Source organism: Miniopterus schreibersii (assembly GCF_964146895.1).
Source record: "Miniopterus schreibersii genome assembly, chromosome: 12".
In the NCBI taxonomy this organism is placed as follows: Eukaryota; Metazoa; Chordata; class Mammalia; order Chiroptera; family Miniopteridae; genus Miniopterus; species Miniopterus schreibersii.
The window spans coordinates 33,497,283-33,516,648 of NC_138112.1; the positions used below are offsets into that span (position 1 = coordinate 33,497,283).

At 49.6% G+C, this 19,366-nt stretch overlaps 1 protein-coding gene across 5 annotated transcripts in view; it reads right to left on the minus strand.

The window, feature by feature from the left end:
- TSKU (tsukushi, small leucine rich proteoglycan) overlaps positions 1-19,366 on the minus strand; it is a 167,963-nt gene that overhangs the window by 136,872 nt on the left and 11,725 nt on the right. For 4 of the 5 annotated variants that reach the window (XM_081153080.1, XM_081153083.1, XM_081153082.1 and 1 more), the window contains exon 2: positions 16,181-18,693. In XM_081153080.1, the coding sequence (XP_081009206.1) occupies positions 17,612-18,685 (1,074 nt within the window). In that variant the 5' untranslated portion in view covers positions 18,686-18,693 and the 3' untranslated portion in view covers positions 16,181-17,611. Of the gene's footprint in view, positions 1-16,180; positions 18,694-19,366 lie in introns of those variants that run through there. The other variant, XR_013999977.1, reaches the window with a different exon arrangement.

The following is a 19,366-nucleotide window of genomic DNA, read 5'->3' on the forward strand; positions in this document are numbered from 1 at the left end:
AGCTATGGTCAAACTTTATCTGTACCAGTCATTAGACCTTGTCTGTCCCTATCTCTCCTCCTGTCCACTTGCACCTAGCAGGGGGTTAGAGTGGGGCAGGGGAGGAAAACATCAGCCAAAGAAAAGGGATAGAGATGCCCAGCTCACCAAAGGGCCCCACTTAGAGACCTCAGAGTTAGAGGCCACACCCCTTTGGACACTGATCTGTCACTTCCCTTCTAAGGCCAAGAGGAAAGTCATTCAAAATCGTCCTTTGTTTGTTTGTTTTTGTAGTGATGAAACACTCCATACCTGGAATAAATCACTTTTTTTACATTGGTAAAGTTCAGCCCAATATACCTTTAAATACTGTTATTCCTTCGCTCTGGAACAGGAGCGAGAGGGGCCTATTGTTTTCAATTAACATCTGGTTAGACTGTGGGCACTCACTTCCATCCCTTAACTTCTGTGAGCACAGATGTTCCTGAAGGAAAAGCCTGGCTCTGAACAGGACCGGGCACATACCATAGATGGGAGGAGGCGTGGTGACATGGTGGAACCAGCACTGAACGTCGGCTTTGTGTGGTGAGCAGGAGCTCTCTCATGCTCCTGGGAGGAAGATGGTTGGGGAGCTCTGTGTGTATAAAGACATGAGGAAAAATGAGTGTCCCCTTAGGCAGGCTCACAGATCACTGTGTCTCTGCGAGGTTCCCAGGGGGACTGTGCCAAGCAAACCAAGCCCAAGCGAGACTGCCAAGCAAACATCATTTACTTTGGGATGAGTGGGAGGCATGTTGCTTTTACAAAAAGATAGGTATCATTTTTCCTTTTTCAGATATGCATTCATTTATTAACAGACATTTATTGGCATCTACTATAAGCCAGGCACTGTGCTCCATTCTGTGTATAATTTGCCAATTTAATAAGAGCCTTTCAGGAAAACAAGAAACATCACCTCACTAAACGTACATGCCAATTTCCAGCTATATCTCGATTTCAAAAAACAATACTAGGAAGATGATGCACGGCTTAGAAGTGAGGAGCGATGGCAGCTCTCCTGGATAGGACCGCTGCGGTGCCATCCTGGCTCCCACCAGGCCCCTCTCTGGTGCCGGGCTCTGCACCCACTTTCCCCACCTTGGCCAGCACTAGCTCCACAGCTGTCTGGAACCCTGGCCATCAAATGCTCAGGACCCTGCCAAGGCCCTGCCTGGCAGTCTAGGGGAGCCCTGGATGGCAGAACAGGGTGGGGTCTGTGTCTCCAGATGGCTCCGGTGAACACTCCATCCCTGGAAGCAGCCCGGGAGTGCTCTCCCACCAACACACGGGGCTTTGCTGGGATGAAGAGAGATTCAAGACGAATGATAGATACGGTGAATTCCTTTACATTTTCTTTCTTTTCATTACATAAGTCATATGTTCCTTGTTGAAAAGTTGAAAAATATAGTGAAGGTGAAAGAAAAATAGTTATTAACCCCACTACCTGAGATAAGCACTTTTATCATTTTGGTGTATGGTGTGAAAACTAATTTACCTTCCCTCTGCCTGCCTGCTGCCCCACCAACACACACACACACACACACACCACCCGTACATACTCACAAAGACATAACACTCACATGCACACACAATATATACACACAATACACACACTCACAGCATACACAGCCTATCCATGCATACACATCACATGCACATACCACATACACACACATACATCACACACATGCAAACACACAAATACAACCATACACATACATATGCCATAAGGAAAATGAAAGAATTTAATAAAATCCTTACTAGAATGGTCCATCCTAGCACTTCCTTTATCTGAGAGAGAGAGAACCAAGGGTAGAAGTTTCTAAGCCTTAATGGGTCTAAAAACACAGATTCAAAAGCGCAGATCTCTGATCTCACCCCCAAGGATCTTGATTTAGCAGGTCTGGGGTCAGGGGTCAGGGGTCAGGGTGGGTCCAGAAAGCGAGCCCTCCCTCCCTGGGGTGGGGACTGGATTTCTGTGGGACTGGAGTAGAGGCGGCTGGAGAGGCTCAAGGAGGCTCCTGGGGTTAGACAGGTGTGACTCTCAGAGCAAGGGAGGTGAGATCAGAAACTGGGGTGTGCCTGGAGGGAACCTCTCTCTTTATGAAAGATCCCGAAGGTTTCCCTTCCAATGCTGGGAAATATTAAGAGAAAAAGAGCTTTAACTTTCTCTTCAGGTATTGTAGCGCCTTTTAAGATTGTCCCATTCCTCTGTGCAGAAACGTTTATCCCCTGTCTGGTTGGGTGTGTAATTTTAGGGGGAGCAAAGGGACAGAGCAGTGAAGGGGAAGGAGCCCTGTTCTTTCCCATCTCCCCTAGGGCTTCTGTGCAGAAGGGTCATCGCCCTCCCATTGGGGAGGGGGGCGGCTGAAGGCAGAGATCAGAAACTGGGGTGTGCCTGGAAGGAACCTCTCTCTTTATGAAAGATCCCGAAGGTTTCCCTGGACAGTGGCCCCAGGAGCCAGAAGTGCTTCTGGGTGGACGTCTCAAGAGAGGCGAGAAGACTGAGGCTCCTCTAACCCATCTGTTAGAAAGTTTCACTTTTGAAAGGAGAAAGAAGACACCATGGGTACCAAGCCACCTGGAGCCCACTTGGCGCCTTTGTGCAGGTTGGCAAAAGGCACCCTTCCTCAGCACACTTTACTTTCATCTGTCACAAACTGTCCTAGTATTTTGAGAAAACAAGCACTTGGCTATCATGCACTGGAAAACTGTCACCACAAACAGACGGCTCTTAGTGGTGAAGGGCACATCCTTAGAAGGAGTGTTGTGACATTCTGCATGACTGCCTGTGACAGATGGCTTCTAAGTGTCTGTCGACTTCACAGATGAGGAAGCTGAGCTGAGAGAGGGTGAATAACTTGACTAGGGTCACACAGCCAGTTAGAGGCGGATTCAAAGTCAGCCCGTCCGACTCTAGAGCTCAAGCTGCTCTGTTTTTACTGAAAATCTTTGTTACTCCCTCATCTGTCTGACACACCCTTGACTATTATCCTTGCAATGTCACATTTTAAATTTCGAATGTCGCCCGGGCCGGCGTGGCTCAGCAGTTGAGCGTTGATCTAGGATCCAGGCGATCAGGGTTCGATTCCCGGTCAGGGCACATGCCTGGGTTGCCGGCTGCAGCGAATCAATGACTCTCTCATCATTGATGTTTCTATCTCTCTCTTCCTCTCTCTGAAATCAATAAAGATATATTTTTAAAAAATAAAATAATTAAATAAATAAATTTTGAATGTCACTTCCACTTATGATTCCTTCTTTGGCCTCACCAAGTCCAGCTGGCCATTCCCTCCTCTGTTCCATGCTCTCCATTCCTGGACTGAAGTCTTATCTTTCTGAATAAACTTGGTAAACTTACAGCCTGTCTCTACTCTCAGACTGTGAGCAAATTCTTCAAGGGCTGCTGGGGAAATTAAGGAGTGCCAGCTCTGTGCCCCTAGAACCTGGCACTGAGCCTGGCACAGAGGAGCTGCTTGGTAATGATGGATGAAAAGAACAGAAATGAATTCGCACATGAGAGGATTGGACACAGTGTTCTCCCAGGACCCCTCCAGCTCTGACCTTCATGAGTGCACAGCTCGGTGTTTGATTCTAAACCCCTGCCAGCCCCAAGGGGCAGAAACTACAGGGGTTCAGAACAGAGGGAGGCAGGGCGAAGAGAAATTGCCAGCAAATGGCAACCACGTCTGCTCAGAAGATGTCAGAGTAATTAGATGGGGATTGGTCTAGATACTGTGGTGCTTTTTGGAAGGCTCACATGACTCAATGAAATACCACTGAATGCCCGAGGGCTTCCCAGACAGCGGCTGGAGAAGCCATCAAGGTCATGGCCAACTTTGAAATCCCCTCGATGTTCCTACATTAATAGGCTTTCAGGAAAAGAAGAAAAAACAATGAACTTCCATTCTGGGATCAGAGAACATTAATAACACTCACTCAGGAAAGGACAGGGGCTTTCTGCCAACTTTGGTCAAGTGTACAAGGACATCCTGTATGTGCAGAACTTCTGGAGGCAAGTATGAGAAAACATTAACGAGCTCAGAGGGGTGACAAGACACAGCTAGTGAGGCCCTCACTTCCATCCCCTCCTCTTCACTAAGTGGATTATAACTGAGCTGCGACCGTGGACTGGGCCCTGCCACAGGGAAGAGCAAAACTCAGCTGTAGCTCAAGGGGTCAGTGGTGTCTCTTGCCCATTGAATCTTATTGGACTGAGCTCTACTTATCTGGGGCAGTTAATAAACAGTGAGTAGCACTGGTGTTGGAATTAATTTCTTTATAATTCTGTTGAAGTCACTTGTCATTTGAAAAAAGAATTCCCAATGTACTCAAAAGGTTCATGAAGTTAATCTTGCCCCTTCATTAATTGATTCATTTTTATTGCACACCAATCATGTGCTCCTGGACCAGCTCAGCAGCACCTTACCTTTGTTCTTTCCCTCTTCCACACTCCTGGCCCTGGCAGGTAGTCCTTAACCCACTTGGAGTGAACTCCCAAAGCCCTCATAGGCCAGAGATCTTGATGTAATTCCTGGTGGCCTCTGTTCCAACTGGGCCAGGACCCAAGAATCAAGAGGGATTGTGTCACTCAGAACCCAGAGAAGCAGGCACTCTGCCACTGCCTGGGCTCCAGGGAGCTGCTTCCCCATGTGACTGAACACCCAGGGTGGGGGCACAGTCGCAGGGGCCTCTGGCATTGCTCTAAGGGACTCTCAGTCCAGACTCCATACTGCTTCATAGCACAGAACATAGATAAGCAACATTTGTTTTTCCTTACGAAAGAATGGGGAAAATACACAATGACAGTAAGAATTCATCATCAAGAGATAACCACTTTTAACATTTTGATGTTTATTATTTCAGTTTTTAAGAATTCACATGCAGACACATACATCTATTTTCTTTACAAAAATAGGATTATTCTGCAATACTTTTGTATGCCTCCCTTTCAAAGCATAAATTATTGTGACTATTTCCACACTATAATTTCACAATATTGCCTAATATGATGTAACAGTTTAACTTATCTCTCTATTGACATTGAGTTATTCATTTTCCCTATTATACAAAAGTTGAATTTTGAAAAGAGATAATGGCCATTTCCTGCTAACTCACTGTGTAACCCTCTCCCCTTCTTTTTCCTTCTGCGTTTTCACCACCAACTTGACTTCAGAACTGAGAAGTCAACCCTGACCGCCCCCCGTCTCTCATTTCCACATCCAGTCACCAGCCTCCGGACCCTCAACCCTAGCTTGGACTTCATTGTTCTCTCTGGACCAACACAAAGGCTAGGCCTACTAGAGACACCCCCTCTATACCCCCATTTTTCCTCCTCTCCATTCTGAATTAATCTTAAAACCAGGATAATACTCAGTTTACTCGCCTATCATTCTTGGGGGCAAAAAAGAAAGCAAAAGCTCCTAGTCTTGGCAGAGGAGGAAAACCGTGTTTAATGGGGATCACTGTACCTGTGTTTTAGGGAGGCAGGTCTCCAAGGGACAGGGGAGAAATTAGTGACTGGGCACCAGAGTGAGAAAGGACTTCTGAGTCACCTGGGCGCCGGTCGGGAGTCCTGGGTGTCAGGACTGGCTGTGCTGGCTCTGCTGCTGGGAGCTCAGCTGCTGGCCCTTCTTCTGCCCACACCCTGTTTCACAAGGTCCTCACCCTGGAGGGAAGAGTGGGGCCCATGCCCTCCCAAGAGAAGCTCAGAAAAGGATACTAAAAGCTTGATTCTGGGAAGATGAGGCCCTCGGGTCAGGAAAGGCTGTGCATGGCTGAGGTGCCTGCAGTGGCATTCAGATCCCACTTGTAGTTCTGTGATCCTGTCACTTTGGCTCAAGACCCTTCTTTAGTCCTGAGATGTGACACTGCCTCTTGGGCGCAGAGGGAAAATAAGCTTATGTTTTCCTTCTAATCAGGGTCAACTCAGACCTTAGAAACACCTGAAAGGCCTTTTATTCCAGCCTCTCTGTTCTCTGCTTATGTTCTCTCCCCAGAGAATTCCAAACAAAGCCAGCTTTTTCCCAGGCCCTGACTTCACAGGAAGTCTTTTGGTCTTTGCACGGGTCTTTAGAAAGTTCTTCTTGGACCACAAGAGGGAGGCACTTTCTCACATCCATGCCTTGGCTATGCCCTTCCCCATCTTGCCCACCAAGGCAAACTCTCATTCCTTCTCCAAACCCCAGTCCATGGTTACTTTCTCCTTCCCTGTTTCATGAAGATGGAGCAGATTCCATTTCTCTGGATACTCCCTCAATACCCTGAGCTTCTCTTTATCATTTGCAATTGTTGGTTTGCTTGTCTGCATTCTGAACCCCTTTCCCACCCACCATGGACACTTCTGAAGGTAGTACCCTGTCCAATTCACATCTCTATCTCTTGTGCCTGGCCTGCGCTTGGCCAAGAGAAGAGGAATGAATGAATGAATGAATGAATGAATGAATGAATGAATGAGTGAATGAATGAATGAGTGAATGAATGAAGAAGGAAAGAAAGAAGGGTCTCGGATCACTTTAAACATCAATAGTTCCTGTACCACCACTGTTATCCAAGGTCTCTGATTTTTCTAAGCCCTTTCCTATCTCTGATCTTACTGGATCTTTACAGTAGCCGTTGAAGTGGTTTAGGGTAGGAACCTGTACCCTGGTAGGAAAATGAGGAAGCTGAGGTCCTACGGGGAGAAGTGACTTGCTCAAGGTCACCTCAGAACCCGTTGTGGAGACCAGGAACTGTTTCCTTCCTTGCTCGCATTCTCTCCTCAGCTCCTCCCACCTAACCCATTTCCCTCAGGGCTGCAAGAGTACATGCAGACTCTCCTGCGGGGGTGAGGGGGAGCAGTGCTAATGGCTCCCAAAGGACCCCAGAGCAGGTCTGACACTGAGGTCTCTCCATGTCTCCTTTCTACTCCTTACTCCTGAAAGGGGGATCCCAGGTGGTCCCCCAGTATCCAGGTAGCTCCAGCCATACCAGCAGGGTCAACAGCGTGCTGTACTATGGCAGATATTCAGTAATCATTTATTAAAATTACTGTGTGACCTTAGGTATGTCACTCAACTTCTCTGGGTTTCAAGGTCTGGAACTAGAAAATTAGAAACTTGGGGTTCTACCCATAGGAACTAGGGACAGGGGCATATCAAGTCAAAAATCTCTTTACCTAGCCTTTGATCTTGAAGATTTTATCCTGTTTTTTCCCCCCTGAAAGTTGTATAATTTTATGTGGTACGTTTGAGCCTGTGATCCATTTTGAGTTAATTTGTATAACATATGAAGCTTGGATTAAGGGTTGGTTTTTTGCTTGTTTTGCCTATGTGCCACTTAATTTTTAATGGTTGGCCAACATTCTCTCCTTAGACATATCATAAGTTACTTAAACAACTTCCCAATTGATGCACCTTTAGATTATTTTCAATATTTTTGCTCTTGAGCAATAAATGAGTAATAAATATCCTTATAGCTAAAATTTTTACTTCTTCATGAGTGTTTCCTAAGAAATGCATTTCAAAAATGGAATTACTGTGGCAGTTTTTAGGGCATTGGGTATTGACAAGCTGCTCTTCAGCAAAGTTCAGACCAATGTTCTCTTTCTCAAGCCTGGCATGAGACAGACTAGTTTCCTACCCTTTTCTCCAAGGAGGGATCACCTTCTAGAAGCAAAACAAAAACAGTGCAAATGGGATCTCCACAGTGTTTTAACTGTGTTTTTAAATTTATTACTAAAGGCAATTTGTGGGTGCAGAAAAAGGGGATTCTGTGCTTCCATGTCCATTCCTCCTTCCCCATTTGTGCCTTCCCTCTTACCTGTTCTCACCAGGCCAGGGGACCAAGATCAGAGCTGACTCTCTTCTCTGTCACTGGACATGTGGCCCTGAACAAACCATACACCTCCTCTCTGACACTCAGTTTCCTCTTTTGAAAAGAGAGCTAACAGTGCCATCCTAGCTCCTCACAAGATTTTTGTGAAGATCCAAACGTATCATGGATCTGCAATTGCTTTGAAACATCACATGCTGTTTAGATGCTAGATAGGCATTACTCTTTTTATTGTTACTTTTAGTTCCTTTTCTTCCATAACTTCTGGCTACACTTTGCATTCTCGTAATTTGTTTCATCAGTGCCCCTGGCTAACTGTCAATGAAATAGTGCCTCCGTCCTCTCTTGGGTCCAGATTAGACATAATGACATAGGGGCAGCAGGAAGAGGGTCACAGGGCACCGGTGTTTCCCAGGCAAAACTGGCAAGGGACCTTGTCCTGGGGCTTGTGCCCTGAACCTCAACCATGGGGAGCGGAGTAAGGAGCTTGCGGTATGCTACCTGAGCGCTTCGGCGTGTCAGGCCATGTGATGTGGGTCTGAGTGTGGGGTAAATGTCCCCACTGTCTGCTGAGGGAACTGAATCTCAGGGGGTAAATGCCTTGTCTGGGGTGATGCAGGGAGAAAGTGGCTGGAGCAGTTGGGATGCCCTCAACTTTTCTTGCCACCCTGATTTGAGAGGCAAACTATTTCCCTGTTGACCTATTTCCATGCCTGGGTATCCCCATATAACCAAATATTTTTAGTTAAATCTCTGAGGTGCCTGTTAAAAAGCCACAGGCTTAGGTGGGGACTACACTGTGCTTTCAGCTGCCTTGAACAGTGACTCATGAGACATTCTTGGGTTTACCTTGTGCTGAGCAGGGCCCCAGTAGGGGTAAGGAGAGACCTGGACAAGTAGGTCACAGAACTGGGGTTCAAACTCAGGCTCACTTGGCAGGGTGACCTTGAGCAGGTTACCCAAGAAGGGGGAAAATGAAGACTTGGGCCTACAGGGCCTTTCTCTGAGGAGCTTCCCGACCCAGAGTAACCTTGGCCCAGAGAACAACCAAGCAGTGATGACTAGAAGCTGCTCTGACTGACCCTGCTCAGAGGACGGTGGGTTGGACTGGGGCCCTGATCAAAGCAGTTGGACCACTGGCCCGTAGGACATCAAGCCCCTTCCAAGGTCCCTGCCAAACCCCAGCCTTGGCTTCCGTGAGGGAAGAGCCAAGGGGGCTAACATCTAGGATTCTCAGTTTCGGATTCTGTAAGGTTAGCATTCTCCTCTCCATTCTATGAACTTGGCAGTTTATTTGTGGGCTCCAGAATCAGACAGACTTGCTTTTAAAACCTGGACTCTCTCGCTTACCTGCTGTGAGACCTTGGGCAAATTATTTAATGTTTCTGAGCCTGACTTTTCTCATTTGTCAATCATCTTTTTGTATAGTGAGTAGGAAATAAGTCACTATATAATCATTGATTGTTGAATTTTTAAAAACCACCTGAATAAATATTCGTTTTAAAATTCTGTAAAATACAAAGATTGGTAGTTATTTTATCAGCGGGGAAGATGTGAACGCAGTCCTTGGTGACTGCCCCAAACCAGTGCTCATTCGGACTTCTGCTACTCTGAGTTTGCCCTCTGCTCTCAATCCGTGGAGACCACTCCCCCCCCCCCCCCCCCCCCAAACCCCCAGGTCTGGGCTAGAGCGCCAACTCCAGGGCCGGGCGGGGGCAAACAGTCTGAGGAAGGACAGGGAGTGCGCAGGCAGCGCGCCCTCTAGTGGGCACAGCGCTGTAACAGGCCAGAGACGTGACCCCAAGCCAGGCCTGCAACTCAGTTCTCGTAAGTTTTCCCAGTTTGGAACGCAAGGTCCGGCCCCGCCACAGTAGCCTCTTGCAACCTTGTATTTTAGTCCAGAGGGAGACACTGGGGCGTGGGCTGTGCTTGGTCACCTTCTGGGTGCCCTGTGGCCAGGACTATGGTGTCTTTCCGACAAACACAGGGCTTCAAAGTGTTTGTGTGAGCGCACCCTGAGCACCGAGGCCCAAGGGCTCACCCCCGGGGCTGCCCCAATCTTTTGAGTCACCCTCTCAGAATCCTGTTGCCTTTGTCCTAGAATTTTATTATTCCTGTCATTGCTCTCACCCCCATTTCCTAGAGAATGGGCTCTCCACCAAAGGATTTCACTCCCTGCCAGGGCTAAGCAAGCTCTTTGGGCAGGACTACCAGCCAAGTAATTATATTGCCCCCCCCCCACTTTTTTTGGAAACGGAATCACCCTGCAGAGGAATGGAAAGAGGACAGAGTTTGGAGGAGGGCTTCTGAGTACAACAAGTCCCAGATTCTGCCAGCTACTCCCTGGGCATCATGTTCCCCATCTGTGAAATGGGTTAGTGATAAGCCCTGCCCTGCTTTCCTCCTGAGAGTTGTGAAAAGCAAACGAGGTGTGGGTGTGAATGTAAGATCTGTGTGAACTTTAAAGTCTTGCCCACACCTGATTATGCAGTAGAATTCTGTGGATTTGTTTGGTTTTAAAACGTGAAAACTACCACCACCACCATCCATGGGCATGCACGCGTCCACACACACACACAAACAAGTTAAAAACTTATGTATCATTGAAATAAAATTCTGGTACATTTGAAGAAGAAATGAGATTTCTGGACCTTTCTGGTGGTTGGTGAAGGTTTGTGCTTTGTGCCAGGCTGCAGGCAGCACAGAGCTGACATGCTGGTCTTTTTCACAGGGGTTCACAGGCTCTCAGAAAGAGCCTCGCCATCTCCCGGGCTGACTCATCTTACAGCTGGGGCAGCAGGCTCAGAGGTAGGACCACCCCTCCACAGCCAGTGAGGCTGCTGTTGGGGTGGGAGAGGCAGGGCACAGACTTAGTCACTGGGAGGAAGTCAGAGCAGAGGCAGGTCCCCGCCAAGGGGCCGGAGAGGAGGAGGTGGAATCTCACTGGGGACTCCTGCCCCATTCCAGCTTCAGACCTGTCAGTGCACACACCTGTCGCCTGAGGGAGAAAGGAGGGGCAGGAAAGGAAGGTTCTAATCACAGAGGAACTGGAAGTCTCAAGACCTGGTTTCTGTCCTGAGCTTGCTGTGCAACCTCGGTATAGTCACTTAACCTCTCTGGGCTTTCATTTAACAATTGGTAAAATGGATGTAATAGACCTATTTATTCATTTATTGGGTGTGTATTGACAACCAGGTATGTGCCAGGCACTAGCCTGAAAACTAGGGACCCTCTGGGGAGCAAGGTAGGCACAGTTTTTGCCCTCCAGTGTAAAGTGGAAGCTGGAAAAACAAACAGAAAATAAATGTGATGAGTGTGCCTGTGGAGGGAAGACAAGGGCATCTAACCTTGCCTGGGGTATGATTGGGGGAGGTGGTCAGGGACGCTTCCCAGAGGAGGTGGCACAGAGGCTCATACAGGAAGGAGGTAATCAGGCTGGTGGGTGTAAGAACAGGGAAGCATTCATTGCCCCCACCCTTACTCCGCTGAGGGTCACCTTCCTTTAGAACATGCTAGCAAGGGGAAGTCCTGTGTCCTCACTGCTGAGAGGTCTGCTAGGCATGGGAGCCGCACTCCCTCCCAGCACTCATCCTGAGTCCCCACCCCCTCTCACGTGTCTGCACACGATGTCAGATTTTACTGGAGGGTGGAGCAAGTCAAGGGAATTACAGTGTTTGTGTCTGTGAGGGAAGAATATTTTTAAAGCTTGAGCTAAGTATGACTTTATCCACAGTCTGCGGGAAGCATCCAAAAGCCAAGCCTTTCCCAGGGTCAGCTGGGAGTGCCCTGTGTTCCAGACCAGCTTCCTTCTGGTCTCCTCTGAGCAGCTCTCTCCAGCTCTCCAGTGACTGACCTCACCCCAGTCTCAGCTCCCCTCATACAAGTCCCTGGGTTGGAGGAAAGCTCCTGAGGGAAGGAGAAGGCACCTTAGCAGGACAGTGAGGTTTAGGTCTTTGTTCCTGCAGTTCCTAGCTGGGGCAGCAGGGAGAGATCAGGGGAAGTCCCAGAGTAAGAGGTGGGTCTGTATGGGGACCTGCAAGTCATTTGTTTGGGCTGGGGGAGGACCTAGGGGGAGAGTGAGGCTGAAGGGAGACAGGCCAAGCCTGCTGGGTGGCTGTGAGACAAAAATATAATAAGAGGCAAACTCATGGGCAGGTGGCACCTCATAAACTTTAAAACACTGAGAACGTGTGTTTCCTTTCAACTGTGCCTCTCTGCTTGGTCCCTTCGGACTAACCATCTTCAAGGAGGCTCTGGGTGTCTGGCTTTGTCATTTGGCATCTTCTTTAAATTTTGAATTTTCAGCTGATCACGTCCCAAGGTAAAGATAGCAGTTCTTTTACCAGGGAAGCCAGAGTGGGTGGAGCAGGGGCAAGGGGGCTGGGAAGACATAGAGCTTGTGGCCTGGTTGTCTATTGCCATGTCAGAGCACAGTGGCTTAGCACAATGATTATTTTATTTGCTCATGATTCTGCAGCCAGGGCTGGGATCAGCTGGTTGTATCTTCTACTGGTTTTGTTGTGGTCGCTCATGTGCATTAAGCTAGTGGGTCGGCCTGAGGTCTGAGATCTCTTGGATGGTTGAGCTTTTCTGCCTCCCTATAGCCTTAGGTGAGCAGCTCTCACCAGCCCCTCTCATGACTGGCCTCACCCCAGGTTCTCCATGTGGTTTTACCAGGCTCCTACATGGCAGCTCCCAAGATTGCAAAAGTGAAAGTTGCCAGGCCCTTTTAAGACTTAGGTCTGGAACTGGCTCAGTGCCACTTCTATTACGTTGGATTGATTAAAGCCAATCACAGGCCTAGCCCAGACTCAAGAGGAAGGTTCTACACAGGGGGATAATCCTAGGAGGTGTGGGTCACTGGGAGCCACCCATATGACAGGATATCACACTGGGTGGTAGAGAAGGCAGCTTATGTAAGAGATCTTATCTTTCAACCACCTTTTTTGTGGGTCTCACCGTCTCGCTCCTAGCATCACACTCTTAACAACTGTCCTATCAACATAGCACTTTAAAATCACTTTTAGGGTATATCATGTTTGGAGGAAGTAGCCAGGTCCCCCTTGTTCCCCATGAGTGAATGAATGCCCTACTGCCACACAGACACTTGTCTCTGCCCCCCAATCACACTCTGCTTTTCTGGGCTCCTGGCTATCTAGCAAGGATATCAGACGACAATCACAGCCCGAGCCAAAGAGTAGCGGCGGAATTTCAGACAGAGCGAGGCTGTGGGGGAGAGTGAGACGCGTGGAAGGTTTTCCCTGCCCCTCAAACCACAGCAGGCCGGCCATTCAGCCTGACTGCCAGGCCTGCAGAAGACGGACATGAGCACAAGCACTGTGTCCTTATGTGTTGGGTCAGAAGGAAGCTGTAACCCAGGAGGCAATTTTGACATGTACTGGTGTGGAGGGTAGAAACTTTTCAGACAAATTTCTAAGCATAACGAGTTGGATGCGGTCACCTGCCGAGAGCTGGTGGCCACTGAAGAAACCTTGCCTGAGAATATTTTGAGTCACAGCATGCTTGTCAGTTTGACAAAAGAAAGAATTTTCAAAAAAATAATTTTTTGTATTATTTATTATGTGGCACCTATTATATGCCAGGCACAATTTGAAGTGTTTTATATGCATTGATTTACTTCGATTTCCCACAACGACTCCGTGAGGTAGCTACTATCTCCATTTTACAGATGTGGAAACAGAGGCTCAGAGAGATTGAGTGGCTTACCCCAGGCCACTCAGCCCTAAGCAGCAGAGCCGGGCTTTGAGCCCAGGCAGCCTCCCTTTGGAGCCGATGTCTTAACCACTAGTTATGTTGCCTTAAGGAGCCCATGTGTTGTGCCTTAATCTTATTAGGGAACCTGGTTTTTTTCAGCCCAAAGTAGGGCTCTTTGTCAGTTTTTTGCTGGAGCAGAAGGGCTGATGCCACGAATCATCACTCCACATTGGAAAAGTTGCTGCTTCCAAGAATCATCTACTTAGGAAATTGTTTCAGGATTGACAGTTCTTTCCTCAAGCCAGTTTCTTTTTCTCTGTTTTCCTGTATTGTGTATCTAATAATTATATATACATGCTATATATACATATGCGTATGTATCAAGAAACAGAAATGTATGTTGGCATTCCTACTTCAGAATATTTTGACTAATGGGCATGTAAAAGGTAATAATAAATAGCTTTTGGAATTAAATAGTAAACACTGGAAGAATTTCCCACCTAACTCAAGGAACAAAATAATTCCTGTAAATACAACTACTGGTACTTAAATAAATAAAAGAGAAAAATAAACACAAGGCACATGACTTAACTGGGTGGCTGTTTGCTGTTGCCAGATGTTGAGCTATGTGCACTGCTGGCCTGGCCACTCAGAGAGGACAGGTGAGAAGGAGGGACACACCATCTGACAGATGAAGCCAGGCCCAGGTGGTTTCCTTATCTGTACAATGACAATAATCTTGACGGCAGTTACCATGAGGAAAGGGCAGTATGTGCACAAAGTCCAAGAGACATGTGCCCAGTAAATAGCAGCTGCATAATTAATGACATGCAAGGAAATGTTTGTCATCCAGCCTGTGCCACGATGGCAAACTGTGTCTTAGTTGTTTTGCCATCTCTAAAACTCATTCGACGTGTGCATTGAAGGCCTATTCCACATCAGGCACACAGAGCAAAGACGCTGCAGATTATTCTGCAATTCTGAATTTTAAACTTTTATGAAGTTGTCCAGTTCTGAGTCGGTTATCAAAATATGAATCTAAGACGACATGGTTCTGTAATCTAATTCACGATCCTGTGGTTGAATGAGGGGCTTCCAGAACAAGCATTATGGAGTGTCTGTTTTGTGACAGCACTGTGCTTGATTCTTTACAAATGTTACTTCATTACTCTTCATACAATTCTGTTGAGGGAGACATTTTCATCCCCAATTTCCAGGCCCAGACAGGTAAAGTGACTTGGCCAAAGTCACACAACTGATTTGTGATGGACCCAGGATATTAACCCTTTTCTATGAACTCCAAAATGAAATCTTTGCACTTATTTCTATAATTCTGTAAGATTTTAATGACCCTATTCTTGGCCCCAGGATTCCAGGAGGGCAGGGTATGGCAGGATGAAAGCAGTCTAGCTAGGGGAAGTGAGGCTGGCTGCACGAACTGTGCAGGTTCACTCTGTCCTTGATCTGATGAACCCTTGAACCTGGGGTGTCTGGCCATGCACGACCACAAGGTGGCACTGTGGGCTTGGAGCCTCTGGAGGGGCCTCAGGGATGCTGATTCTCTGGGGGGGCTTCTGCTGTCCCTAAGACAGGCACAGGAGGCCAGGACTGGGGTCACAGAGTAATGACCCCACGGGAAGGAGGAACCTGCTCAATGTGATGGCATCCGCACCCACCCTCCCACTACAGCTGTGTCTTAGGGCGACAACCTGCCTCAGAGCTCCTTCTTCTTCTGCAGGAGCCCCGGCCTTCCCTCTCCTGCCTTCAGCACCACCTTGTCCCTATCTTTAAGACACCTATGTTCCACGTCCCTCCCCCAAGGGCTTCTTCTTCAAGCAGGGGCTATAGGAGGGCCCACACCCATTGGGTGAAAGCCCCAGGCATCTTTCCCCCAACCCCTGCATTTGAAGTCTCTAATCCCAGGGAATGTGGAAGGGGTGGAGAACCAATCTGAGGATTCTAAGGGCTGGGGTCTCACTCTGACAACATCCCTTCCCATGCCTCAGCCCCTTCTCATATTGACCATGGTGCCCCCCCCCCCCCAGGAAACCAGGAAATGTGAGTCCCTTTAAGTCAAAGATGGGGGTGGACCTATGGTTGTTGGTGATGATGAATATTCCTGCAGACCCGTCAGAATGAGCTGGAAAGGAGCTCCCCATCACTGGAAGAGTACAGGGCAGTTAGGCTACCACAGCAGTTGAAATGCCAGGAAAGAACAAAGTACTGTTGGAGCTCAGAGGAGGGAGGTGGAGGGACTTCAGGGAAAGCTCTGAAGGAGGCGAGATGGGAAATGGGTCTATTAGGATGGGAAGGAGTGGAGAGGTAGGGATGAAGGCAAGGGCAAGGGCAAGGTCCCGAGTAGCAGCCTGAGCAAAGGCAGAGGCATGCAAGTTCATGGAACTGGGGTAGCAGGGAGAGGGGACATAAGGAAGGTGGACAGTGCAAGCTGCTGTGAAAGGTGCAACCCATCACCCCCCCCCCCCAGTAATCCCCCTCCCCATGTTACCTCACTCCCCCATCCTGGGAGGTTATTGGGCTTTTCAGGGAGAAAATATTGCCCAGGGCAGGGCTGGTCCTAATTCATCCTTGTGGCCCCAGGGCACAGCCCAGGGAATGTGAATGGACACTGGTCAAGTGATGGAAAGAGGGATTCTTTATAACCTTTATTAAACCAAGGACTAGTTAGGTGTTGGGTGAGGCTGGTGGGGGAGGACTGAGCTCTCATTGTCCTATGAGTGTCTTTGTGGGTCTAGCCCTTTGATGGCCACTGATGGCTGGCTGCCACCCAACACCTCCTCCTCCAACAACCCCCCCAGGACACACTATTACAAAAGTGAACAAATGCAACCTTTTTCTTTTACAAATGATACTTTCCATCCCCTGCCAGCAGGGGTGGGGACGGGGAGCTGGTTAAAAGTGACAGTCCATTAAAAAGGCAACAACTTGTATAAAATGAGCACTAAGGAAAGAACCCAGGGCTGGGAATCTGAGATGCCACCCTGGTGGGGGAAAATAAAATTGGGTGGGAACTGCCTGCCTCCTTGCTTTCTTAGTAGGGGGAGATGTGCTGTGAGCTCTGGGCCAGTGGAGGCTGAATCTGGGAGGCCCCACCGTGCTTGTGGCCAGGTGGGCTCCAGGACTGCTGGGTGAGCATCTAGAGGCAGTGCCTTAAGGGTCAATGCACACATTTCCAGTCTTGGATGCTGGGGGACCCCACCCCAAAGTGGGAAACTGGCATGCCTGAAGCTTCCAGAGGCTCTGAGAGGTGAAATGACTTAGCCCATGCAACACAGCCGGGCAGTGGGCCCAGCGTCCCACCTCTGAGGCCCTTACCTGTCCTCCTCGGGATGACAGGAAAAGGGCACACATGGCAGGATGTGGATGTTGGCAGCAAAGGGGAGCCCAGAAAGGGGAGAGGGAGGGCATGATTTAGAGAAGACAGCAAAGTACAAAGGGGCTTGGCTGGGAGGCAGGGTGCTGGTCCAGTTATGCCCCTGCCACTGCAGTACCTCAGATTAACAATCTTCCTTCTCTAGGCCTCAGTTCTCCCATCTGTCACGTGAGGAGGTGGACTTGATTCCCCCAGTCCTTTCTATAACTAAAATTCTACCCAGGATTCTAGGGGAAGAGAAAAATGATAAAATGGGCCTCGTGTGCCCAGAGCAAAAGAAACCCACACCCCTGAGGGACTGGACCATAGGCCCAAGGGGGCACTCAGCCATGGACCTGACCTCTGACCTTCTGTCACAATCAGGTTGGCCCAGGACTGAGGGAAGGCACTTTGGGGTCAAGTGAGGAAGGACAGCAGGGGACTGCTGTCTGGTTTGGCATCTAAGACCCTCTGCTTACGGTTTGGGGACAATACAGACAAAGGGGCAAGACTTTGCTTCTGGGTGTTGTTCCCAGGTCCAGAACCTCTTTCCAGGTTCACAGCTGTCTTTTGATGCTGCTGCCACATAGGCCTGCAGAGTCCCCACTGGCATTGGCACATTAAAATATAAGTTACCCAGGACCCGAGTCAGCTCAGAGCAGCAGTCTTTTATGTGGCCCCAGGTCACACCATTTGTCACAAGACGTTAGGGCCCTTGGAAGCCAGTTCCCCAGTGTCTATGCAGTGCAGTGCCACCTTGGGGCTGGAGCCAGGCTGCCGGGGGTAGGCACCCTCCCGTACCAGGCGCCGGCACTGCATACCCTGGCCCACGCTGATGCTCTGCAGCGCTGGGAGGTGGAGGAACAGCATCTCAGTCTGGGGTACCAGGCTTGTGCCCGACAGGTCCAGCTCCTGCAGGGAGCCCAGGCCTGAGAACACCTCAGCTCCTGCCCACTTGAGCTTGGGGTTGCCTGACAGGTCCAGGACCTGCAGGCTATGCAGCTCACAGAAACTGTAGGGTGCCAGTTGGGGGATACCCTGCAGACTGCCCAGAGACAGGTGTGTCAGGCCAGCCAGTCCTGTGAAGGCACCTGGGCTGATGACAGTCAGTGGGTTCCCATCCAGGCTCAGGTAGCGTAGGGGCAAGTCCCGGAGGTCAGGCACAGTGCGGAGCCGGTTCCAGGCCAGGTTCAGGCTCTGGATGGTAGGTGTGGGCAGGCTGGCCTGGGCGGGGTGGGGCACGAGGCGGTGGATGCGGTTGTGGGAGAGGTCCACATGGAGCGCTCTGCCCTGGCTGTGGGTAGTGAAGGCAGACACTGGGACCTCACGGAGCCGGTTGTGGCTGAGGTTCACATCACTCAGGGGCGAGCTGGTGAAGCTGTCCGCAGGCAGGGCTGCCAGGCCATTATGACTGAGGTCAAGCGACTCTAGGTAGCGAAGGCGGGAGAAGGCGGTGGGCGAGATGCTGGTGAGCAGGTTGTGGCTGAGATCCAGGCCAGCCAGCGTGGTATAGCCTGGCCCTGCCAACGCCGACTCATTCACGGTCTCCAGCCGGTTGGAGGACAGGTCCAGGTGGGCTGTGTCCAGAGGGATGGGCACGGGCACGATGTGGGGGCCCAGGCCGCTGCAATCCACTCGTGTCAGGCTGAAGCTATCAAAGAGGCCGAAGGTCTCCACCTCACACTGGCACCCAGGGAAGCATGGCCGGGTCGTCTGGACCCAGCTCACAGCCAGCAACAGCAGCAGGGGCAGCAGCAGGGGCCACAGCATGGTGGGGGCTAGAAAGAGAGACATAGGTGAGGGATGACAGCAGGCACCCCATGCCAGATGGTTCTAACCCCACCCCTAAGACACCAGCCAGTGTGTCTAGGCAAAGCTGAAAGTTGCCACCAGCACCCTGTCCCTGCAGGCTGCTTTCCCTGAATACTCCTCATAATTCCTTGCCCCTGTTCCTCTCAGGCCTTGGTCTCCCGGCCTGTATGGTAAAGGCGGTTAGGCCAGATTGGTGGATATTAAACTGGAAGCAGCAGAACCCTTTCCTAAGTAAGATTAGCAGATGAAAGTAGGCTTGTTGTGGCTGAAGTGAGGGTGGGGGCCTGCTCACCATCTCTGCCATAGGAGGTTAAGGAACCCACTGGACTACATGGATCTTTGGCTGGCCTCTGGGGCTCTGACGGTCCAGGGTCTATGCGCTGGTCTGGAGGAGCTCACAGCTCAGCGGTCAGGGTCAGGGTGCTCCATTCACCTGTGCTGAGCATGTGTCATGTGCCAGGTGCTGTGCTAACTGACTCACCACACAGATTCATTTGACCCTCACAACCACGAAAATGGCAAGGTAGCAATTTCTGTCGTCGCTTCATGAAGAGGGAATTGAGACTTAGGTTCAGAAAGTCACGCATAGCCACAAGTAACTGGGAGGGGAACTAGTTGGAGCACTGAGGACACATGGCT